The sequence below is a fragment of the Lagopus muta genome, chromosome 3 (genome assembly GCF_023343835.1).
Source record: "Lagopus muta isolate bLagMut1 chromosome 3, bLagMut1 primary, whole genome shotgun sequence".
Classification (NCBI taxonomy): Eukaryota; Metazoa; Chordata; class Aves; order Galliformes; family Phasianidae; genus Lagopus; species Lagopus muta.
Window position 1 is genome coordinate 86,376,698 of NC_064435.1, and position 16,807 is coordinate 86,393,504.

Sequence of the window (16,807 nt, forward strand, 5' to 3'; positions counted from 1 at the left end):
GTGTGCTGGTAGCTCCTGCTCAGGAGAAATAGGTGGAGACCTGCTCAGCCTTCCCAGCAAATATTACTGCAGCAGTGCTGTCAAGGTCACTGTCAGCCTGGGTTATCTGCTGTGTAAGTGCCAGCTGCACAAATCAGGCTTAGCTCAGGGCTATAACTCATACGCTCAGCGTTTTGTGGATTATGTCCTTTAGCTTTCCCTCATTGCTATTTTGTATATTCATTTAGCTTCGGTTGCAATTTCTCTTTGGGGGTAATTTCCCTGTGTGGTACACTGTTTGTCTGCATATTCCTTAATCACAGGCATACAAAGTAGCTTTTTATGTGTAATTTCACATACGGTGCTTATTGGTATCTTTGAATGCAGATGGCTCACCTTTGGACAAAGCAATACAAAAATACACATTAGGGTGTTGGTCAAGGGAAAGGATCAAAGATAAAAAAAATATAAAACAAGCAAAAAATATTAAGAAGAAAATTTCTGTGTTAAGGCACTCAGCATAGTTGGGAAATCTCAGCTCATTTTTGGGTTCTGACCCAGGCTGCTTCAGAAGTGCTCCAATTTCCAGGTGTCATCAACTTTAGTTTATAAAAATAAAGATAATGGCATTTCCTCCCTCCTGGGTTTTTTGAGATCATTTGAATTCCTGATTCTAAGAAGTGTTGTAAGAAAGTAATATAAAGAACTGTGCTAGCATGCACATATGCTAATATCTTAGAAAATTAAAGACATTGATGAGAAGAGTCATAAGAGAAGGGAACAAATGTTTCTGTCCAAGAAAGCAATTATTCTGTATAATCAAAACAGTGTCTAGATTGTGCAATAGACAGATGTGCTCCCTTCAGTTCTGGAATCTGAAGAACGTGTGCATGAGCTCATCCCAGTGGGATGGCTGGGCAGTCATTTCGAAATGGGCTGTTTAGATGCTCAGATCCATGTTGCAAGAAAAGGACTGGCCCTTCTGGGATGCTATGCTGAGAAATGTGTGCTCACTCTGTAAGACTGTCAGCCAAGACATGATTTCTCTTCTTGTTAGTGCTGAAGGCTCTGTAATATATTAGCTTTTTTTATCTTTCAATGGTCTGGTTCTCATTCATATCATTTCCAGCTAATGTTAGCTTTTGTCCTACAATACGGTGACAGTTTCTTTACATCTTTTACACACCAGACTTGCAAGCATCTTCATCACTTTAGGAAGCTGTGTGCTCTTCGATTCAGTCAAGCATCTTGGCATAAGACTTCATCACTGCTTACTCCTCCTAAACTCCTTTCACACATTTAAGTGGCCTTGAAATAATCGCCTCTAAAGCACGGCGGGGCCTGCAGCAAATCTCCAGAATCTGCCAGCCTGAAACTTCTGATCCTGAAATTTGACTCTCAGTGTTGTAGCCCCCAGCCCAGTCTTCCACCTTGCAGACAGTTTGGCTCAGGACAAAAAAAACATGGGCACTGTTGTTTATACAGAGTCTCCATTTTTCATTCAATCCTGATCTGATCCTATGCATACATCTGAAGGAACAGTTTTTAAAAAGTGTTTCAGCCTTGGCTGCTGATTTGGTATCAATCCCTGTCACCTGAATTTTCCCTTCTTGCCTCCTCTAAAAGAAATCAGTAAATAAACTGAGAAAGAAATCAAAAAGCAAAATAAATGAATAAATAAATAAAAGAAACAATCAGATATTACATATTCCTGACCACATGGAGAAGCTTGAAGTACCTGGGTCACTTAGGGGGCTGTTACACATTCACAGTTCAGCTCATATTACTGCCATCTAAACATGCAGGTCAGCCATGACGGTGCCCCGTGTTCAGAAGCAACACAGGTAGACTGAAGCATCCTTGTGTTTCACTTAATTACTTGTCTGACAGTAGGGGACAGGTGTTTGGGGACATTCTTTGGACAGAAAGGGGAATTTTGAGGAAAATTCAAATAATCTTAATTCTTTAGAAATGCATGAAATTATCCATTTCTTAATCAATTATTCACACACACATGCCTTCTCCCACCGAAGAGGCTGGATCAGGCATCTACATTATTTGATGTAATTAAGTTGATTGTAAAAGAAATTGCAATTGATACGGAGTATCTCTGGGATTATTTGCCATATGTGGCATGCAGAAAAACAAACGGTACGTTATCTCTGAATTTTTATTTCAAGTATGTTACACACATTTACATGTAAAAATTGATTATAAGAAAGCAAATGTGATGTTAATTTACCATGCCCCAAGTAAATTCCATACCCCTTGCAACCATTCTTCTGGTCAGAAGCCCCTCAGATTCCATCAATGTAGACATCTACCCCACTCACAGAGATGCTGCTGAGTGATGCACGGTGCTTTCCTCCCATCATCACTTCAAAATTAGTCAAAGGATTATAGAAAGAGCCTCCTTGTCACAGCCTGAAATTCCAAACTGCACTGAATAATCCTAATGCTGCAGTTTAGCTTTCAAAGAGTTTTTGTGTGCTTGACTGGCTTGTTTTGTAGGAGGTATTGATTGTGTTCTCACATGTTTGCAAATTCTCATTTTATGGCACAAATCTTCCCATGGTGGCATAAATATCCGCAGTCACTCTAGACTCTACTTGCTTCACCAGCAGCACTGTAAAGGTGGTCACTTAATTTCAACCTCCAAAGTAATTCTTGCCCTCTTCAGCCCAAAATGACAGGTCTTCTCACCCTTGCATCGTGAGCCTGAATTTGGCTTCTCTCATAGCCTTGTTTCACATAAACTGCATGCTGTTAACATCGAAAGCTGGTGTTTATTTGCCCCATCTTCTGTTCCTGTTTCTCCACAGCTGACTTGATACATCTCAAAGATGTAGATGGTCTGTTTCTCCCTTGGTCATTACTGCTATCATTTGATCGATAGAGGCTTCATTTCATACAGTTGAAGTTGTGTATTATAAGTCACTAACAGTCATCTTTGCATGTCCTTAAAATTGCATGCTGCTTCCCTCTTATTTTTGCTTCTTTAAAGTTAACAGTTGTATAGAAGCTTCTTATGGATGAACCTATCTACAGATGCCTCTAGAAAATGTCTGATGGACACACTATGCAAGTGCATACCTACTTCTCTTGCAGAGATAGGGTTCTTCTCAGTCCAGAAAGACTTTCAAACTATTTTCTTCCTTCCTTATCTGTCAGTCCAATATTTAAAAATGAATGTTGATGTGATTCATCCAGGACAACAGCAGGAATCATACCAGTTACTTCACTGACAAGCCTAACCTCCAGCCTTTGCACTGCCATGGTGCCCCTATTACACAATCTTCACATCACAGGAGTAGTCTGTCTGAACAAGAGGACTGCATGGCAGAGTGAAAAATGTTGATACCAGCTTCTTAACAGCATTGTAACACAGTTGTGTAGCTGCAATGGCACTTGTTAGCAACCTAGCACCAAGAAGTTACTGTAGTGCATAATGGTGCTTTTTGAAGGCTTGTCCAGAACAAGCACATCACTGACAGGTCGCCCATACTGTCGGGCAGTCCTGAAGCAGCCATATGTCACCATTTCAGCCCTCTTCATATCACTCCGCTATCTATCTCGTGGCATTTGTTCACTGATGAACCTACAATCAATAGGTGCCATCAACAGGGCCAATTAAATAGAACTTGAAGTGAGGCCACTTTTGCACGTGCTGCCACTGTTTAAAACCCGGAATGTCGTCATTTCACGTGTGCTGATGAGAGTGAGATTGTGTTTTGAATCTCTTCTGTTTTTGTCACTGGCAGACATACTCTCTTTTCTTAGACATGTCTAGAATAGAAGAAAAAAAAAAGAAAAGAAGACTTAAAATTGAGAGTTTTTGTGTACAGAACATTTTTGAAGTTCAAAAGTTTTGCTTTTTCTCCTTAGCTCATTAAATCTTTTGCATTTATTTGTCAACAGAACCATCCAGTATAAAAGAAAGGTATTGTTTCTTGCCCAGTCAGTGAGCTTTGTAGGTCAAAAGGTCACAAAGAGAAATCTCTATTTGGTTCATATTTTCATGTAAAGATGTTTTGCATCAAATGCATTTGTACCTATTCTCAACACAGGCCAGTCTACAAAATATTTTCATCATGTTGTCAAGGTGAAGCCCCAGAACTGCCACCAATCTTAAACCTAATATCACTTTTGAATTTAGTGGAGATTAGGCACAAAGAGGACGAGGCAACCTGTAAGAACTTAACAGACGTTTAAAAAACAAAGCTCCTTTGTGAAAACGGGGCAATATTAAATGCTGATGAAAACTAGGTTGATACCTGAAACTGGACTCTCACCCAGGAGTAAGATATGGGTCACCCCATCAGAATGGTTATCTTCTGATGTTGTTCTGCGTTTTTTAACAGCACCAATAAAACTGGATTTTTTTTTATCTCTGGGAATGGGAAATTTCTTTAGAGATCTGAAATTCTTTCAGAACACTGAGCAGAACAGAGGCATCTGCCTTTTCTGAGTGATATCCTTGCTTTCATACTTTCATCCTAACAAATTCCTACAAGATTTATCTTGTCAAACTTTAGTCTGAACAGCACAAATTACTGGCAAGATTGTCAATCTAAGAAAGAGACAGGCATAAATTTAATTGCTCCCTGAAGGTACATGAAAAGCTGCATTTAGCTGCAGCTAATTAGATATTCTCCAATCAACAGTTACGATTCATCTGCTGATGAACAAAACAATAAGGCAGATATGGAAATAGACAGCAAAAAGTTCAATTTGTCCTCCCAAAATGTTGGGGTTGTTTTCTCTTTGTTTTTAACAATGTGATCTGTAACTCTATCTCAAAGCATTCCCACAGGAAGGGGGAGGGAGGAACAAGCCCATTGTTTAGAGATGCTGTTGGTTGAGGCTCACAATGACTCTAAGTCGAGAACTGTGAGTTGCCCAGGTTTTGTGCTTGGTTCACCATTCTATGATTTTATATTCTATGTTTCACTTTACAGGTCTGAAAAATGAAGCAAAAAATAGGTAGACTTGAATTCGTCTGTTGTTCTGTCCTGCAAAGCAATGCCATAGGTGGGATCTGGAACCTGGAAGCCTGTGCCTCTCTGTCTGAGCACATTCTTCTTCCGACTACCAGACAAGAAGGACTGTTGCACTCTTAACTCTTAAACCAAAGAGCACTTGCACTTGGAGTAACTGGAAGCAGAAATGAGCAGCAGGGTGCAGGAAAACAACCGTCTGCTTTGAGTTAGCTCAGGGTGGAGTGAAATGTTTTATCTCTTTGGGGCTCCATCCTGTGTTCCTTGTGCACCTGAGTTTCTGCCTGTCTTTGAAAAACAAAGGGAATTACTCACACAAGTAAAGAAGATGAGCAACAAGTAAAAAATCCCAAGGCAAGTCAGCATGAAAAGCTCGGTTTTGTATTTTTTCAGTTTTTCATCTTCTATTCCAGGGCAACCTAAAATGTAAAATAAGGTGTTATGCTTTTCTGGTGTCCGTAAAATATTTTTTAAACTGTTACCTTCATGAAACGCTAACAGAACATGATACCTGTTACTTTTAGTGTGATGGTGCCACTCAGGTTGCGGTCTCCCCTCTGTTCCCCCAAAGTGCACTTGTACGTGCCACTATCTTGGCTGGTGGCATTTCTGATCCTCAGTTGAAATGTGTTGTTGGAGAGCTCCAGTGAACCTCCAAGTCCTTTTGGATAATGAGATTCCACGTCAAGGAATTTCCATGCTATTCTGTCACCAACTCCAGCCATCTGGAAAACACAAATACGTTTCTTGTCTTGGGCAACAGCGTCATCCTAAATTCTAGAGGAGAGAGTTTGAAAGCTGGCTTATGGCTGAAAATAGAAGCCGAAGAGAGATGAGGAGAAAAAAAGCTCAAGGGTGAATAGTACATTCATGCTCACAACCAAAACGGTTTTCACTATTTGTCTGAATACAATATTGAAGAAAGTATAGCCTGCCCCCAGAAAGCACAGTGCCTCTCCGGAGGAGCAGCACACCCCCCTCCCCTCAACTCTCTGTTGAAAACAAAGAGCACAAATTGCTTCGACTCATTTGGATTCACTTGCGTGAAGGTCACAAGCAGGTTTTTGGTGTGCTTTGGGAGCATTTGTACGTTGAATTTCTTAATTGTAACCAGAAGAGCTACATTCCTTGGCATTGCTGAGAGGCTACGGGAGGAATAAAGCGTATTCCCAGAACAGCTTGTATGGTGGAGCGATAAGATGCACTGAAAATGACAATTGGCTAGGAACCACAAAGAACAGAGGAATCCCTAACCTGATTTGAAAGATGGGAGAAGGGTTTGAATTAGTACATGTCCATTCCTATTCGTCCGTGTCTTTCTGGGATTCCAGGCAGCGTGCCCTCTGTGAAGATTTCCTGAGCAATCAATGAATTTAGGCTTTTTGTGGACCAGCAGAGCCAGAGCTCGCTCACACAGTCCAAGGCTTAATTTTTCAGCCAAATCTATCACTAATATAAGCCAAAGCTTTTTTAGTGTTATTTCTTATTTTATTCTAATAGACATATTTTTGGGCTGCACGACAGTGCTTATATTCTATTGGTATAGCTACTGCATCAGGGTGCAATGGTTACGCTGGAACTTATTAAAATTAACACAGCTGAGGATAGGAGAATCTGGTTTCTCTTTCCTGTGTTTGCATGAGGAAAGCATACTCAAGGATCTGGGGAGAAATACAGGCCTGACGCTTTGCTGTACTTCTGTGCAAAATGGTGTAAAAAAAGCTGCAAGTCGGGGAACTTTTTAGGAACTGGGGAATCAGACAAAAGCACAACATTTTCATTATTGTTAATATCCTTTCTCAGAAAGTGGGTTTTTTTATTATTTTGGGGGGGGGGGGGGGGGGGGGATGTTCTCTAAGCACGTAGCTGAAACACAGAGCAGTAATTCCCTGGGACTTTCCACACCTTACCCAGTAAGAGAGAACAAAATACCTTCTTCCTCTTAATCCCCCCGTAAATTTACCCCGGCTCCTCTTCCTTATTATGCTTGATCCCAAGCAGCTCAGGGACAAGCAGTGCCTATGATGGCTTTTAGGTTGTTGAGACTCACTGTATTACAGGGATGGTGATATCTTCAGGCCCTGCATGCTGCCAGGACTGCAGCCAGAGCAATCTGAGTACTGGGTTCAGCTCTGGTTACATGTGGGTCAATAGCAGTTAAGTGGATAAAGTTGACCTCCCTCAGATCTCATTTTCACCACTTTCCCTTCCTTTGCCACCCCCTTCCTCACTGAAATGCAAAACTACCCATAAGGCAATAAAGAGAACAAGCCTGTGTGCCCTATTTCATCTGTTTGTTGGCTGGGTTTTTTTGTTTGTTTGTACTTTTTTTTTTTTTTCTTAAAAAAAGAATAATTATCAATAATAGCATGACTAACTGCTGCCCAGGGTGGTAAATGGTACAGTGATACTTGTGGCTGAGGTCACACTTTGATCACTCTGTATGCAATTGTAATCACTGCTGGTGTAAGGGAGAACTCAACTAAGTCCATGTACCCTATGATTCCACTTTCTTATTTTAGAGGGGTCACTGAGCTTTGTTACTGCCTCCAGAGCTTCTTGAGGTGCACATTTAAGGACAAATACTGTGACAGCATCCTAGGGACAGGCTGGCCAGAGGGACTCCTATGTAAGGCCAAGTAGAGCAAAGCCTGCAGAGCCGTATGAACTATGCCTTTGCTGCAGAATAAAAGACAGTTACGTGACGGCCTCACCAATTACCCGTGGGCTCCCTGGCCAGGGCAGAAATCAGGAGAGCCCTGGATGCGGGGTCGAAACCCTTTGCCTTTAGGGAGGAGGAGAACGGTTCATGCGTGCAGCTGCAATTCTAAGATTGCGCGCCGCTCCTTCTCCATTAAATCTCCCCTTCCCTTGGAGCAGAGGCAGGCTAGACTGGTGCTGCTCAGTGCTCGCAGCCTCCCTACATTTCTGAGGCTACAGAGACACCTGGTGGCATTTCCCCAGCCCGTACAGGCAGCGCGGCCATCCCTGCTCAGAGGTCACTGCAACCCCTCCGATGCCTGAACCAACGCAATCTCGGCTCCTGCCGTCTCATCAAAACACACCAAGGCTTCCCTGAGCAGCGAGGAAACACTTGAGCAAGTTACCACGGGAAGGCCCTATGCCCCATCATTTGAAAGGAAGCCCAAGAAGTGTTGTTCAGCCTCTCACCAGAAAGATCAGTGCATAGCTCAGGCACCTACAATCACCCAGCAAAGCTCAGGCACCTACAATCACCCAGCAATAACCCATGCTGGCTCTCTTTCAGGTGGCAGCACACCACAAGGTAAATGCCAGGGCTGCCACCTAATGAATTCCACACAAGCATGGAGGGAGCGAAGCAAACGCTGTTAGTGTCAGCAAACCACTTGTGTAGAGTTGGCTGCTAGAGAGTACTGAAGTGCAAGTTTTGCTTGGAAGTGAGAACCTGCAGGCAGGCAGCATCATTCTGCTGCATAAAACCCTCCATCAAGAAAACTAAGCAGCAAAAGAAATGTAAGTCTGCTTATTTGTTCTGTCAAGTACATCATAGGCAGGGCCCTTGTTTTCAGAAGTCAGCTAGGGAAGTTAAATCCGTTGTTCCTCATCACCTCCAAAGCAATGAGAAGAAATAGAGTGGGTGTGAAGCCTTCATCCTTTGAGATGTTTAAACCCTAACTGGACACAGTCCTGAGCAACTTTCTCTAGTCACCTTACTGTGGTGAGTTTCAGTGAAAGTTACACCAGTTCTCAAAAGCTTGGAGACATTTGATCCAAAGAAGATATGATTTCCTTACATGTATTCTGTGATGAGGTTGATGCCCCGTCCCTGGAGACTTTCAAGGTGAGGCTGGGCACCCTGATCTAACTGCCCCTGTAAATTGCAGAGGAGTTGGACTAGATGGGCTTCAAAGGTCCTATCCAAATGTGAGGATTCTATGAATCTATGATTCTCTGGTCAGTTGACTGATTGCACGTCAGGAGTAGTAAAAGTGTAGATATTATAGGATATAAATATTTTCAGATCTGATTGAAAGCAATACTGAGCTGACACATTTCTGGTTTCTGACTGGATGAACTATGACAAATAGGTAGAATAATGCCTCAAAGATTTCAGAGCTCTTCAGCAAATATTTCTTCCTCATGGAACTTAAAAATGAGGTGGTAGAAGGAGGAGGAGCCCTTCTCTTGTTCTGAGCAGGCTGTCCCTTAGCTGTAGTTTTGAAAACTGCTATAGCCTTACACAGTTGTGTCACTAAACAGAGGCAATTCACCCGTGCTGTAGTGCTTGCACCTAACTAATCAATTAAAGCTTGGTTTTATCATGTACATGTGAGAGCAACCTGGTTTCAAGTCAACTCATATTCTCTGCTCTCACTAAATACCTTTTCTCATCACACCCTTCCCAGACTAAGGCGATACTTTGGCTCCTAGGTAAATCAAGCTGCCAATACAATCCACTTTTCCCATAAAAGCGAATTTTTATTTGAAACAAAATGGTTCAGGTCCAAAACTGATGCCAGCTTAAAGGCGGAATGCATTAACATAAATCTATTTTCTTTTTCTGAGGGTGGGATGATTGTAAAAATAGTTTTGTGTAAAATTTCACCACGAATAAAGACCAAGCTTAAACATTTGACTGCTAAAGAAATCTAAATACTCTATATCCAGCCAGAAGGGATTTATTTTCTGAAATAAAATATCTAGAATCCTGGCAATGCCTGACAGCCAGCATATAATGAATCACAACTGAGCTGAAACCACTTAATAGGTGCATTTTGCAGCACTAAAGCACTTTCACATTTGATTAGTGCTGAAGATGCATTCATATGGTTCCTATATGGCATTATAATAGAGATACTGCTGTTAAATTTGAGGAATAACACACACACAAACACAAAGCCCCCTAAAACTCTATATAAATTGTGAGCAAGTGTGAGTGAACTCTGAGTGTGCTTTAGACGAAAAACAAGCACACACACACACACACAAAAACAAAACAAAACAAAAAACCAAACCAAAACACCAAGAACCCAAAGCAACAGCAAAGCAATCACACATAACACATTATCTGGGCCTGGTCAGAAAATTCCCTGACTCAGCCACAGAGCCTTTCTATTTGTTAAGCTAAGGGCACAAAGCAGCGGCTCTTTGCATGTCAAGCAAAATAATTGTCTTGGTCGTGGTCACAGCTCCCTTTCCATCTCGGTCATGAATGCATTGGAGCCACTTGGAGCTAGATAGACGTCCGAACTTGACTGTATTTCTTTGGGTATGTTACCAATCAGACCAGAGTAATATAGAAAATATTTACCTATGGCAATAGATAATTACTATGCACATTTAGCAGAAGTTATTCCTTTGAAAGAAGGTGAAATTAATGTGATACATCTATAAGATCTACTTTTATCTTACAATACAACTTCCTTCTCTAAATTTGCCACAGTATTATATTTTTCGGGGAAGTGTGATAAAGTGTTATTTCTCCACTGAGGTGCAGCCTTCCCTCTTCTTCCTCAAAATCTGTTTTAAATTAAGACTGTTCTGGCTATCACATGAACAACATAACTAAATAACCACTGGGACTTCATCTGGGTATGTTTCAACTTGATTGTCAGGCTGGATATAAAGCGATAGTTACGTGTTTTTATGAAGTGGTTCTCATTTTCAGTGTACCATACAAAGACAAACTGTTCAGTATTCAGTAGCAGTGTGAGGCAGAATGGTAAGTAAAGTTTCATTACCCAGATTCTTATTTCATAGATGGGCCACAGAAATTCAAACCAGCCTTTCCATGGGCAATTGCCAGTGCCTGTGTGCTTATGCCCTGGCTATCAGTCCTCACTTGCAAAGCATCTGTATTGCTTGTGGTTTTATAGCATATGAGTTGCCCTGTGTCCCTAGGAGTGGACCACCCTTAATGGCTAGCACTGTTATGAACGTACAGAATTATTCCCACACTCGATCCCATGCCTACAAACAGTCCAGAAGGAGTTAAGGATACTTCTGGGTTTTGGACAGATGAAACACACATGCCTATTTGCAATCTGAGACATTAGCAAAAGCGAAGAAACTGATGACTGCCGTGCTTTGTTTTTACTTTCAGTTGCACTTTGACACCAGAATATTAACTCCTTCAAACTATGAGTTCTTCACACAGAACTGTAAAAGCGGGTACTTTTAAATAGCATAGCACTTCTTTTTTAAGCAGGTCGTAGAAAACTACATAAAAGTATCCCTTACTTGGTTGAAGCATGCAGAGGTGCCAATGGGAAGAGGGGTTTTTTACCATGAGTTCACCCTGTGCAAGGAGCTGCACGTGCAGCACTGTAACACCGTCGCTGTAATTTTTTAAGGCAGCAGAAGCAAAGGTTAATTGCTTGCATTTATTGCACAGTTCAAAGTGACCTCGCACAAAAGATCTAGCCTAACAGCTGTTTAAACTTTACAGTCTGAAATTTCATACCGTTGGTCGGAATTATCTTTTAATTAGCCCTTTGAGGGTATATGTGGTGTTTATTGATTAATCCTTTAGCAGTTGTTTTTTAAATAACAGCTCAATTCTGCGTTGGGCAGCCTAGTTACACCCCACTGTTCCCTTGAGATCCTGAAGTTCAGGATGGGGACTGCTGCACACAGACAACGAGGAGACAACAAGCAGGGAGGACTGCAGAGCAGAGGGGCCCAGGAGGCACATTCCAAGGCTGGGTTTAGCCACCTGCTAACTGTCCTTCTCTTCAAGATGATACCCACTCTGCCAGCCTCAAAAGTGGAATAAGCATCATTTCCCCAGCACAAAATGGAGAGCAAATCACTTTCTCCCATTGAGAGGCTTTTTTAGATTTGATGCTGTGCTTTCCTAGTATGGCTAGGGCTGTGGCTTGAGTTAGCATCTCCAGGAGTGGCATTAACGTCCCATTCCTACTTTCCATCTCACCCCTGGGACAAATAACCAGAAGGACATAATAAGTTGGTTGTATCAACCCCTGTGGGTGGCAGCCATTGCTGCTGATTTGATTTTAACACCTGTTCTTATGCCAGTGCCAGCAGAGCAAAAAGGAGTGAGGTCCTCTTGTGTTTGACACTGAAAGGACTGCACTTCCTGAGCAAAACACATGAAACAAGATGAGGAGATCATAAGGGAGAGGAGATTGGCGGGACAGGGCAGTGCCAGTGCCAGAGTGCTTCAAAGAGGAGGAGCACAGATGAGGGCTGCAAAGGAGGGGATATACACAGCAGACCTCATCAAATATCACCCCCCTTGCACGTGCAATCTGTTTGTGCTCAGGTAGAGCTAGAAGAACTGTGTGACAACACAGAATTGGGCTTACAGAGTTTCGCAGTGCTTTTGGCTTTTAGCTTCTGTTTGCTGTCTGTGCCTTCTAGCTGCCGCTGGGCCCTGAAGGATGTGCTCAGTGTTGCAGTGCAATTCAGATGTGTTGGCAGGTTCAGCTGCAGAAGTCTGATTGCACGATTTATTCATTTTCCTGTGGGGGAATAATTTTAAAACTATATCTGACCAAACTGCTGGGGAAGCCAAGGCTGTGGCTTTATGTTGTGGCAGAGATAAATAAACAGTTCTTGCCCATCAAAAACAGGGGCACAGCATGACAAAACCCTCCTTTTGCCTGTTAAGCAGCACACGCTATTAACTCAGTCTGTGTGCTGATATGTGAATACACAGTCCCTACAGAGCAAGTCAATGGACACTTCTTCAACCAGTGGACAACTCTGTCTCTTTTTCTATGAGAAATTTCATACTGAAAGTGGTAAATGGTACCTTCTGCTCATTAGCCAATGGATCCTTGTAGCTCTCCCACAGACAGGCAACAAGCAGGGTACTCCTGATTTGGAGATGGCAGGTAAGTCAAGGCAGCCAAGATGTGACTTAGTTTACTTCTACAAACAGATGATTCAGGATTTCTTGCTCTCTGTCTGTATTCTGCATATCCTTCCCTTATGTTCACCTTAACTAGACAAGCCTTTCAAAGTAATTGTGTCTTTTTGTTTAGCTCTTCTATTGCAAACTAAAAATCAGTTCTTTTCTGAGGAAGATCAACCAAGAGACAGCATTACTGGTGTTACAAGGTTTTCTAAAGAAAATCCTGGAAAGTCTCTTTGAAGTGATGTTTGGCAGGCTGCACATGGAATAATCCCTAAATTCTGGTCCCTGCAGGCTAGGAATAGTTATATAGAAAAGCAGGCCAAGAGCAATGCAAGGGTCATGTTCAAACAGTCTGCCTACAATGACACAGAAACCATCTGTTCCCCACGATCAGCTCAAATGCTGCCTTATCTCTGCTGCACTGACAGAAGGATGCCTTTTCACAAAAAAGCCCATTCTGCACAAGAGAAGCCAGTATCAAGTAAGAAGGCAAAGCAGACTACTCAAGTTACTTTGGCTTTTTTTCTTACTTTGTACCAAGACACTGCCTGGTAGGTGATCGAGGAATCCTGAAGAACTTTACAGGGCAGCAGAGCTTCTTCAGAGCATGTCACAGCAACATCTGGGGCAGCCACAGCAGCTCCATTGATCAAGCTCCAAACTGCCAAGCACAGATATAAATTGTTTCTATCAGTGATCACCCACGTAATCCTTTCTGTCTTCCCAAAACACATCCCCATAAAATAGGCATTAAAAATAAATAAATAAAATAAAATAAAATAAAACAAAACAAAATAATGAAAACTGTGAGGCTCTCTACATACCATTGCACAGGGTGATGAGCAGACTATAGGCTGCTGAAGCCATGGGTATTGCTGCTTCAAATCGCAGAGCAGTAACACAGTGCCTCTTTGCTGGATGAGAGCAGAGTGAAACTGCTTCTGCTTCTAGAGTGATATTTCTGGACCCAGACTGGGGAATCCCCCGGAGGTCTTACCTTGTGGTGCCCCACGTCACAGCGAAAATTCCTACGTGTAGGAGCCTGTGCTCCTCCCATCAGATAGTTAGGTCACTCCCATTTCTCAACTGCCTGCGCTGGTAGAGTCTCTTCTCCTTTATTCTTTTCCCCCTCTGCATTGATCTGAATAGAAATAAGGTTGACTGTGAGGTGCTGGGGTCAGCAAGAAGGGCATCAAGAATTGGCATCAGAAGAACCTCTTTTGTGACCGATGAAAGGAGGGGGGAAAGGGTTTTCCAGCCTCCTGAAATCCCCTCTCAACATTTTTTCTGCAAATTTAAAAGAGCAGTGGCTGTGTAAAAGCTGACCACATGCGATGGCATTTCCAAAACCACACCTGAAATTTCAAGTCACAGCACTTGTAGAGCTCTGTGCCTCAGCTCAGCTAACCAGGAGCTTACAAAACAGCTGAGTCTTACAAACAATATGCATGTATCTCCTCCCAGCATAGGCATTCATGTTTTAGAAGAAGCAGCATCACTTCCAGTGCGTTCTGTCATCCTCAAAACAAGCAGGGGCAGCTCAAGTGACATAACTCTACCAAATTACATGCTGGAAAATTTCCTTATGAAAACAAATCAAGTCAGCTCCTAGCAGAGGAACTGTTTGGACATCCCCTTTAGATAGCTGAAAAAAAAAAGAAAGAAAAAAAAAACCAAAGAAGTTCTCTCCTCATGATCTGCAAGAGCTCTTTCCCCTTGGAGAATTTTTGAGGAAGTCTGAGGTTGATCACAGAAGCACTTACAAATGATGAAACTCTGAAAGCTGATGACACATTATTTTTGGAAACAAGTTCTGGCTGCTCTCTTTAGGCTACTGAGAGCCAGGTGGTGAGAAGTCATTTAGGAGGCTTTTGATTAAATTTCTTGGATGGAGAGAGCATGGTCAGCCCATTTTGAAGCCAGGTTCCAGGGAACCCTAAAGCCAAATCACCTATAGAAAGCATTGTGAGGACAAGTCTGTTTGAAAAGTCCTCAGCCTGTAAAAGTCCATCTTACACCAGTAAGCTCTGTGGGTGACTAATGCTTTCAGAAACTCCAACATGATCTAAGACTGAAGTTAGACAGCAGTTTCACAGGGGCCTCATTGTTGAAATAGCCTACTTATTTTTAAAGCTTCTGTCTTCATTGACCGACATGATAAATGTAACAGGCTCTGAGCTTTATTCTTCTGTGAGTGTTTTCCTGTTTGAAGGACTTCAATCCATTTCTTAGAAGACAGATGCAAGTGAAATTTAAATTCCAGTGGGTCTCTGTGGAGGGAGAGAAAATCTTGACCTGCCACTGCTTTCTCCTTCTTGAACCAATGGAGTCCTTGAGAAGAAGGCAGAAGTGAGGGTTGGGGTGGTTTTGCTGAAGGAAATCTTAGAGAGAAATGAGTTCCAGATAATATATATTCCCCATCTGTTCTTTATGAAAATGATGGCTCTCCTGTCCTGATGAGCCATTCACATCAACCCTACCTCCAAGCCGGGCACTTAGTTTTCACCCAAGTGCTTCATGCCATGAGTCCTTCAGAGCTACGTATTCACCTTGCGTAAATCAGTCAAAAGGCAAAAACTTTCTCTACCTTTCCTCCCATCACAGGAAAACCCATTCTGAGTAAACTAGAGCAAGCTGCCGCCCCTGCTGTAGATCAGCCCACAGTAAGCCTCACCAAAATGACCCGACCAGATGCAGTTTAGAGGGGCTGTGGCATGCTTAAAGTCTGAGGTCACGGGTTTGCCCACACAGAAGTGCAGTAACAGGTAAGCATAAAAGGACAGGCTTGAGTTTGGTCTGGGAAATGTACATGGCACACACATTTGCCAAGGAGAAGTTAAATTACATTCTTCCCGTTGTTTAAAATATAGGAGTAAGATCTCTTAAAACAGTTTTTCGCTCCAGAGCAGGCACAGCTTCAAGTGAAACAGCCCTTTTCCTCCAAAAGTATTCGCATGCTAAGCTGCCATTCCACAGCAAAGTATGTGAAGCTTGAGAGAGACGCATGGAAAACAGAAACTGAAACTCCCTTTGCAGGGAGGAAGAGAAATCATTTAGATTCTAAACTTTCCCTGACTGGGATTTTTCTTTAGGGAAATTTTGAACTGGGCTGTACTTTCCGTTCTTTTAATAACTCGCATGCTTTCAAAGAGCAAGACCATGCTCTCCAGAGCCCTGGAAGAGCTCTGAGTTTCTCTCTGCTTGTGCTCAGTGGAAGTGATAGGAGCTCAGCAGGACTGGTCTGGGTGCAGGAGTGAGGAGCAATGTTTGTCTGTTGGGCTGTTTCTGTGATGACAAATGCACACCTTTGCAGGGCCCCAGGAGCAGGATGGTTGTGTAAGTGGAAGTTTACCATAAAATACGTTCTCCTGGGGAACTAATGAGATCTGCATTCCTACAGAGGTGCCCTATTGCCTCTTTCTCTCCTTCCCATGCAGTATCACCCGCTACACCAACAGTAAACCCTCAGCCTCACCGAGCAAGAAGCACCATTCGCCCTGGTGAGCCCAGAGCCATGCATGTGATGACTGACATTAGCAAGCAGCATGTAAAGAGGCTGCATCCTGCCTACCTTTCCTTCAGCAGGGGCTCTCCTCTGGATCTCTGACCCAGCTGCCGATTTTCATGAATTTCATAGGCACTTAATTCTCTTTGAGCCCTGATCCCTCTGTCAGTTTGATAGAAAGCAGGTTCAGAACATACTGGCTGACAGACAGCCAGATGGCATGATCACAGAAATTTCATTCTCTAAGGGAAATGAGGCTAGAAGCTCAAGGATGTGGGATGGATTTGTGGAATAAGGTTGAAAAGTTAAGATTCAATATTTTTTTCAGTTTTGATGGAGTCTTGGGAGTGCTGTTTGCAGAATCAGATCCCTTTTCCTCAAACCAAATAGGTACTGGCACCCTCGGATAATTGGTAATGGGTTGATGTTATTTTTTATTCCAGTGTGTGGCTACAAAGGATA

The 16,807-nt window shown here is 42.5% G+C and overlaps 1 protein-coding gene across 1 annotated transcript; it reads right to left on the reverse strand.

Moving 5' to 3' along the window:
- Positions 1-2,150: 2,150 nt before the first annotated feature.
- On the reverse strand, positions 2,151-13,777 carry CD83 (CD83 molecule). The gene is made up of 5 exons (XM_048940155.1): positions 13,665-13,777; positions 13,371-13,501; positions 5,488-5,701; positions 5,292-5,395; positions 2,151-3,765 (listed from the first exon to the last, which is right to left on the reverse strand). Exons 1-5 carry the CDS (start codon positions 13,705-13,707, stop codon positions 3,610-3,612), a joined length of 648 nt encoding a protein of 215 aa, XP_048796112.1. The 5' UTR covers positions 13,708-13,777; the 3' UTR covers positions 2,151-3,609.
- Positions 13,778-16,807: the final 3,030 nt, after the last annotated feature.

What these genes read in the sequence shown, in the direction of transcription:
- CD83 (XM_048940155.1), bottom strand. Translation starts at nt 13,707, where the DNA reads ATGGCTTCAGCAGCCTATAGTCTGCTCATCACCCTGTGCAATG. An exon ending in AGGCAGTGTCTTGGTACAAA is followed by an intron (nt 5,702 to 13,370) that starts GTAAGAAAAAAA and finishes TGTGTTTTCCAG; the next exon opens with ATGGCTGGAGTTGGTGACAG. An exon ending in TGCTCATCTTCTTTACTTGT is followed by an intron (nt 3,766 to 5,291) that starts GTGAGTAATTCC and finishes CTTCTATTCTAG; the next exon opens with ACATGTCTAAGAAAAGAGAG.